At 47.3% G+C, this 8,370-nt stretch overlaps 1 protein-coding gene across 2 annotated transcripts; it reads right to left on the bottom strand.

Annotated features, from left to right (window-relative positions):
• Positions 1–343: 343 nt before the first annotated feature.
• On the bottom strand, positions 344–6,540 carry LOC311180327 (GEL complex subunit OPTI; the record flags this gene model as incomplete). 2 transcript variants are annotated; one of them, XM_084248060.1, is made up of 4 exons in its annotated part: positions 344–385; positions 1,002–1,131; positions 4,864–4,967; positions 6,427–6,540. In XM_084248060.1, the coding sequence occupies 4 exons, from the start codon at positions 6,538–6,540 to the stop codon at positions 344–346; spliced, it is 390 nt and encodes a 129-aa protein (XP_084104186.1). The 2 variants fall into 2 exon arrangements, with proteins under 2 accessions (XP_084104186.1, XP_084104185.1); XM_084248059.1 differs by having other exon boundaries at positions 348–385; positions 974–1,131.
• Positions 6,541–8,370: the final 1,830 nt, after the last annotated feature.

Genomic DNA, 8,370 nt, shown 5'->3' with positions numbered 1-8,370 from the left:
AAGACAATTTAATGTTTCATCCGGATCCAGAGGTGCATCAAATTAAAGGACAGCTCCAACCAGCAAAAGGGTGTGTCATGATGGTATCTTGATGGTATCCAAGAAGAAAAGGTTGGTGACGGATAATTCAGAAATGCTTTCCTCAAAAGGTGGATGGTTCTCTAAAAAAATTTCAGGTCACGACCCTTGCAGAAAACAATGATCCCCAACACACAGATTCTTGGTCCAGGAAACATGGGTCTTCAAGCTCCATGTGGTTGGGGTGCCCCTACAATCATGTTTCTGTGCTGTAACTAAGAGGGTCCTTTGGACTGGTCAGGGAGCAGGTGGGGGCCGTACACCATCAGTCATAATGGATGGCAGTGTAAAAGATGATCCAAATGACCTAGAGAAAAGACAAGCAATGTTCATAGGTCACTTGGGTCAGTGTAGGCAGCTATTTCACTCAAGAAAGTCAGATAAGAATGTGTGCCATGGGTTACCCAATGTACAATCTGCTTGGGGGTATCTAAACTATTTCACTGAAATCACTCTCTAACAGCCCAGGATCACTCACCTGTGCTCCTAAAGAGAACATTGCCCACCACCAAACAGAGCACCAGGGAGTGGAGTTCTAGATGTGGAAACAATACATTTAAAGGGGTGCACTGCTAGCAGATGTTAGCATGAGCAACACTTGTGAAAGCTCCACTTCATAGTGGGTTTCTCAAGCCTGTTTGTCAAAGGCAATCTCTTGAGACCTTAAACATTTATATATATACAACTAGACACCCAGGCACCACTTCCCATATACAGCTTTTGTGGTTGTATTTTATTGGTTTGGACTAAGGTATGGACATACAGAGGAGTGTATGTAATTAAAAACAAAAAATCAACTTGGAGATAAAATTCACATCCTATCAAGTTCATCCTTTATATTATATAATTTAAAGGTTCTTCATAAGGTGACTGACACCTTATGAAATGATAGCACTTGCTGTAAAATTATCAGTTCCACATACCATGAACAAGGCAAACGATGTCATAAATCCCTCTTTTGTGAGCTCCCACGTGCCACCATACTCTTCCTCATCTATCTGTAGATAATTGCTGAAGTAGAGATACAAGACTCCTGCATTGATCAGGCAGAATCTGGAGTGAGGGAGGACAAGCATCAAATACAAACTGTTAAGTTTAGAAGATTCAAACTCCAACCGCCACTGCCAGCTATATCAGGGTACCCATTGTTGCATTTTTAACTGTTTGTATTTGGGACAAGTGAATACATGAAAATGCCTAGCCCCTCAATGTAAATGTCAAATAAATAAAAAAAATCTTAAAAAAATCTTAAAAAAAAAAAAAAAAAAAAGCTAATGGTCAATGTCCTGTGCAGGAAAGGACTGGAAGGGCTCAAATTGAGCTTTAAGAACGGGCCTAATTCCTAAACTATAAATGAAGGCACACAGCAGGTGGTATGTTGACAATGAAATGAAGATGCTAAAATTGGGGGTAGAGGAAGACCATTAAAAAGGCTGGCTCTCAAATGGGTTTTTGAAAATTCTATCCTAAAAACTTTGGTCAGAATTTTAACAAGGCTGACTTCGGGAATTAGAGTATCACATGTAATATGTGGCCCTGCTTTCAATGGTCAATGGGAATTCGTTTCAGCTAAAAAAAAATTTAACAAGGGGCTTCTCTGGTGGCGCAAGGGGTTAGGACGCAGCAGTATGAAGCTGTTGGCAGCAACTGCAGCACGAGTTCAATTCCCGGCCAGGGAGGTGACCCACATGGTGCAGCAGACCTCTTCTGACTCGCCCGTTGCTCCCCTCAGCAGTGTATTTCAGTCAATCCGCCTGTTCTGTTCCCCACTCTGTCTCTGGTGAATCCTCTCACCCCCAGCACCTCTGGCCTGTGCCCCAGTTCTTGACTGGATAAATAAATAAATCTTTAAAAAAATTTTAACAAATATTCACTTAGTAATCATGTGCCAAGCTCCACGAGACAGAAAGGCAGGATGGAATGGACAGTGCCCCACTCGTAATGTAAAAACCTCAGCAGACAGCAGTGTTATCACTCAGTTCTTAGGCAAATTATTATTATTTTTTTTAAGATTATACTCTTTTTTTTTTTTTTTTTAAATTTTCTAGAGGCATGTCTTATTTATTTATCTATTTGTTTGTTTGTTTGTTTGGTTTATACATGCACTGGGTACAGTCAGAAGCCGGGAGGGTGAGAGAATTCACCAGAGCCAGAGCAGGGAGCAGAACAGGCAGAAGGACCGAAGTACACTGCTGAGGGGAGCAGCGGGCGGCAGGAGAGGTCTGCGCGCCATGTGGGACCCTCCTCTGGTGGCCGGGGAGCAGCCGGGGATCGAACCGGCGCCGCAGAGGCCGCGGGCAGCTTCGCAACCCAGCGCTCAACCGCTGCGCCACCTGGGAGGCCCTCTTAGGCAAATTATAATGAGACCAAAAGGAAGTGATTTTACCTCAATAGGCTCTAACTGGTAGCTACCCTAGAAACAAATAGAAGTGAGGTGGAGTAAAGGCAGAGGGCAATTAAGGCAAGAAGTGGCAAGGAGGCGAGAGGGTTACCAGAACTGAGGCCAAAGCAGTGCTGCCGTCAGCCCAGACATTTGGGTCAGACAGATGGAGGAGAGGACGTGTGTGGAAAAAATCAACATCCTTGGGCCCTTTCCAAGAGAGGGGAAAGGTGCCAACCACAGGAGGGAAGAGATCCTTTGGAGTGAGAGGAACTGGTTCTGGCAAGACAATGTGGGAACAGACCCCAGAAAATAGGCAGTCCTGAGAAAGCAGTACCATGCAGTACGGGTGAGCTACGCCATTCACCCCAAATATTTAATTTCCTGTTTTCTCAATAGCTTTATCTTATTACTCATAAAGCCTGTAATATGATGATTGCAATGGACCACTTATGGAGCGTCTATAATGTCCTATGCAATTTACATGTGTAATCTCATTTAATTCAGACATAAATTTTATGTCTGAAGATACTTTAATTGCTCTCATTTTATTGATGAGGAAACGGAGCCCAAATTACACAGTTTGAAAGTGGCAGAGCCAGAACTTAAATCCAGAGCTTCTATAAAATTATTTATTTATTATTTTTTTTTAAAAGATTTATTTTTATTTATTTATACAAGCACTGGGTACAGTCAGAAGCGCGGGAGGGTGAGAGAACCCACCAGAGCCAGAGCGGGGAGCAGAGCAGGCAGAAGGACCGAAGTACACCGCTCAGGGGAGCAGCGGGTGGCAGGAGAGGTCTGCGCGCCATGTGGGACCCTCCACAAATACAGGGACTTTAAAATATTGTTATTCCTAGACAGTGGCGTTGGGCAGATGAAAAACTCCCTTCTGCCTTTAGATTGTCAGCCCTCTTTCCGGTCCTTCCCTCCTGTCTCCCTTTTTTTCTAACAGAAAGTTCAAATGGTGGCAACCAGCATTCTAAAAATGTTTCTACATATGACCTCCAATCTGGGAAGAACTCTATAAAACCCACCACCCTGTGTCTCAATTAATTAGTCCTCATCAGAGCCCACCATGCCAAAGCCAGGAACAACAATAGCTCTTAACTGGTTTCCTTGTACAAATGCCTTGCTCAGCATAAATATCTTCTTAGTTAAGAGAGGGGACTATGTTCCTTTTATTTACCTTCTGAGAAAACAGGCAACTCAAATATTTGAGTTTGCTACATATTTAATGCTTTCCATTCCAGGGTAAGGGGAAAATAAGAGATGTGATCACCCCTAGAAAAAAAAAACAATGTGATTTCTGGGGAAAGATGACATCTTTCTCAAAGATGCTTGAGAAAATATCACAGACCTGCCTATCAATTTTCACCAAGCCTACCCCACAATCTGTATGTTAGACAACTCCCACACATCTTTAAAATCAATCTGGTCAATTTGGTGAGTCTGTAGACTCACTTTCAGTGACTTAACAAGCTGAGCCATAACCAGGCGTTGGTATAAACTGTGCTGCCACTAGCAACAAGGGCATCGTAAAGAATGGAGGGGCCATGGGCCTCCCCGGTGGCGCAGTGGTTGAGCGCTGGGTTGCGAAGCTGCGCACGGCCTCTGCGGCGCCAGTTCGATCCCCGGCTGCTCCCCGGCCACCGGAGGAGGGTCCCACATGGCGTGCAGACCTCTCCTGCCTCCCGCTGCTCCCCTCAGCAGTGTACTTCAGTCCTTCTGCCTGCTCTGCTCCCCGCTCTGGCTCTGGTGAATTCTCTCACCCTCCCGCGCTTCTGACTGTACCCAGTGCATGTATAAACAAAAACAAACAAACAAACAAACCAGCAAACAAATAAATAAAGCATGCCTCTATAAAAAAAAAAAAAAATGTCCTTCCTTTAAAAAAAAAAAAAAAAAAAAGAATGGAGGGGCCAAACCCGTGCTTTGTCACTGTCTTTATAATGAAATGAAAAACTGCCAAAGCCAAGATTCAGCACATCCAGCACAGGGCCAAGGGAATGATCGTCCACTTTCTAAGATTGTACCATGACCATAGGTAACAAAGATCATGCCAGAACTAGAGTGACTGCCACCAACAGGTAATAAGGTATCCCCTTACATTAGGGCACTTTGGGCCAATGAACGAGTGTAGTGGCCCAGCCTTCAGCAAGTAAGAGGTCTGACCTCAGATGCTCTCAGCCTGCTGAATTGAGGACTATATTCCCAGACCCACAGTGCCATCCTGGGGCCATTTTTTTGTTTTGGTCATTCTATAAACTAAGTCATTCAAACAAAGTCATTCAAAATAAACAAAACCCTCAAAAGTAGCAATAACCTTTCCCATAAAAATAAAATCTCTATCTGGAAAAAAAAAAAAAAAGATAGCATGAAAGTTCAAGATATCCAAGACTTACCCTGCTATTCCCAAAAAACCTCGCAACGGCAATATTCCCCAAATGACACCTAGGACCACAGCAATGATCTGTCGGAACCAGTAGATCACATCTAAAAATTCATCCTGTAGAAGAGAGATTGCGTGCATTATCTTAGTGGGTGTCACAGAAAAGCCTATCATGATAGGTAAGGAGCAGAAGAGCTTTCTGCTAAACACATCTTTCAGGGGCTATCTCCCCACCACCCCCCATTTTCCTGGGCCCCCAAAGCAATGGTTTGTGATTCTCTCATCTTCACCTCTTCTTTTAATTAAAATATGGTAAGAGTATGTGTGTGTGTACACACGTATTTAGTTAAGTGATGACTTCAGGGCCTGTGCTCTAAAAAAATTTTTTTTTAAAATAATTTTTATAAGCTGTATAAGTGAAATTGTTGGTCATGAAACGACTATAATTATGCAACTGATCACAGATACCTCCTATCTGATCTAGGGAGACCTAGATGACAGGCTATCACAGGCAGAAGGGCTGACTAATACCTAAGCACTGTCTTCCAGCACTCGGAAAGTCACAGGAGAGAGGAAGGATTAGAAACAAAGTGCCAGAGACAGGTGAGCATATCTAAATTTCATACAAGGAAGACTCAGGTTTCACAGTTGCCCCAGATTGCAGTAACTACTCCTTACACAAGGACAGAATGAAATGACACAGCAGATCAGAGACCGCAGGCTTTACAAGAGCTGGGCAGGGCTGAGGGCAGGACAAGGGCACCTTCAGGAAGTGCCTCCCGTGCCCCTCGAGGGGGCTCCAGGAAGGAAAACTCACTAGCTGTCCAGAAAGCAAGAGTGCAAGCACAACATTCTTTTTTAAATCAACTGGAATCAAGTTACTCATCCCTTCCAGATCAAGCAGCAGAGTTGGAGAAGAGCTCACCCTCAGATCTTCTGAATGTGTGTGACCAGAGAAGCTATCCTGAAGCCCTAACCATTTCTTATACACATTTGATGGTGCTTCTCCTCTTAGACACACACACATGCCCGGGAAAGGTGGTGTCAGTCTCAGCTCTCAACTCTCGCACCAGTTGAGGTATTCGCTATCTCTCACACTGGCAGGTCACCATTACTGCACCTCAGTAAAAGCCAAACGCTTTAATGCACCATGAGACCCCACTCCCCAGCTCCGAAAGCTGAGATAAGGCACAGGGAGCACCTGGCACATGCACTCTAGAGCCTCTTACCATCCCTGTCCCTGCTAACGACAATGTCAAGTAGCTCATTCCCAGACGTTGTGTCACTTACTCAAAAGCCTACTGGAAGTAAAAGGCGGAGTTCGACTGGAATTCAGCTCACCCTCCCCGTTCAGGCACACGCTCTGCCCCGCGCGTGGCAACTCCTCTCGCCCCTCCTCGGGGCTTCCCGCGTGGGCCAGGCGGCCTCACCCTCAGGCCACTCCGCGGGGAGCCTCGACACCCTCGGGCCACCCGCCCCGCCACCCTGAACACTCGGACGCGGGCAGGGACAGGATCGGGCCCGTCCTTCCGTGCCCCGCTTCCCTGAGCCACGCCCTCGCCAGGTCCCACCGCACCTTGTCCTCCCAGGCCGCGTCGCTCCGCAGCACCTTGCTCCAGACAGAGACTTTGAGGGCCCCGTTGGCCAGCTGCGGCTGAGGCGGCTCCTCCTTCCGCCGCCCGCCGCTCATCCTCCCGTCGCGCCGCCCGGGCTGGGCCTAGGGCGCGCGGGTCGAGCCAAAGAGTCGGGGGGTCTGGGGTCGCGAATCACGGAGCACAAGGCGGAGGCGGCAACAAGCTCAGCGGGAGGCTGCCGCTGTCCTCGCCCGGCCAGGCAGCCCGGCTCTGCTGGCTCGGCCGAGACCAGGTGCTGCGGAAGGAGGAGCTACGCAGCGCCGTGCGTCCTCCCGACGACGTGCCCACGCAGCCAATCGGCAGCCGCACGGTCGTCGGCGCTGCGCAAGCGCGCTACGCGTAGCGGAAGTGACGATGAGCCTCTGTCCGTCGTGTGGGATGGTGAGTAGGAAGGGACAATATTGGTGAGTTAGGACGGCGACCTGATCGCTCGAGGGCGCTCTGGAGCCCCAAGAACCACGTCTGAGGCGAAAGCGGAGGCCGGAAGTGAGCACAGTTCTGTCTGCCACGGCTTTCCCTTTCAGCATCAGTGCAGAGCGCGGCCTTGCTTTTCCCGAGGCAGCCTTTCGAACCCAAACCATTGCTCCCTGGAGCCTCAAACTGCCCTTCAGAATTTGGCCCCTACTCTTTCTCTCCCCTAACCCCAACAAGTTCCGTAGGACCTAATAACTTTTTTGTTTTTTAGATTTATTTTATTTTTATGCATACAAGAGCTGGGGTACAGGCCAGAGGTGTGGGGGTTGGGGGGCGGTGAGAAGATTCACCAGAGACAGAGCGGGGAACAGAACAGGCAGATTGACAGAAATACACTGCTGAGGGGAGCAGCGTTCGAGTCAGGAGAGGTCTGCTGCGCCATGTGGGTAGCTCCCTGGCCGGGGATCGAACTCGTGCTGCAGAGGCTGCGGGTTTAGCTTCATAGGTTGCATCTGAACCCCTTGCGCCACCAGGGACGCCCGGACCTAATAACTTTTTTCACTAATAACGGTTACCTGGAACCGTCTTTTGTCAAAAGTGAGCCCAGAGCCCCGACGAGTGGAAATCATTTTCTGAGGCTATCGAGCAAGTTGGAACCAGCTGAGGTTGTGAGGGGGTGGGAGGCTTGATGGCGGGGGGAAGCGGATACTGCACTTTTCTTAGGTATCAGGATGTCTGCATCTTCGACGATTGTGTTGTGCTCGCTGTGCTAGGTTGGTGGTTCAAAAGTGTGTTTGCCAGCACACTTCCTGCAGCAGCTGCCTCACCTGGAGACTTGGTTAAAGTTGAAAATTCTTGGACACCATCCCAGACCTACTGGATCAGAAAGTTTTGGGGTGGGGCCATAATCAGTGTTTTAATAAGACCGCCACGTGTTGTCATGCGCACTCTGCTACCTAATAAGTTGAAGCCGAGGAACATCACTTGTGTGTAGTTGGTTTATAGAGGCAAAGTAACTTGCCCACTCAAACTAGTGTCAGGGTCTATTTGACTTCAAAATCTGTACTCTATCCTTAAGCTTTAAGCCTTACAGAATATCAATAAGGTCGTAATCCTTTGTATATCTGTCAACACTCACCGGTTGTTTTCCACTTTAGGTGAGCCACAAAATCTATGGCGTGTTTTTTTTTTGTTTTTGTTTTTAGAGTACCATAACTGGTGTTTTTCACCACAACCCAACCCCAAGGTCCTATTTCAGTAGGTGAAGTGAGGCTGGATCCCAAAGATGATAGGTACACATTGCAACAGATATTACCCTGTCAGGACCTTGTGGGAAAGCCATATTCCTGGCATGGCTGCATGTTTTTTGGCTCTTGTACTTTTCAGCCTTGGCTCTTCTGGACCATTTTCCCTCCCATATGCAAAACTACAGCATAGCCTCACCAGTTTACTCCAGTATGCAAGCGTACCAT

The sequence above is a fragment of the Talpa europaea genome (genome assembly GCF_964194135.1).
Source record: "Talpa europaea genome assembly, chromosome: 11".
NCBI classification, from domain to species: Eukaryota; Metazoa; Chordata; class Mammalia; order Eulipotyphla; family Talpidae; genus Talpa; species Talpa europaea.
This window is presented reverse-complemented; position numbering and strand designations above follow the sequence as displayed.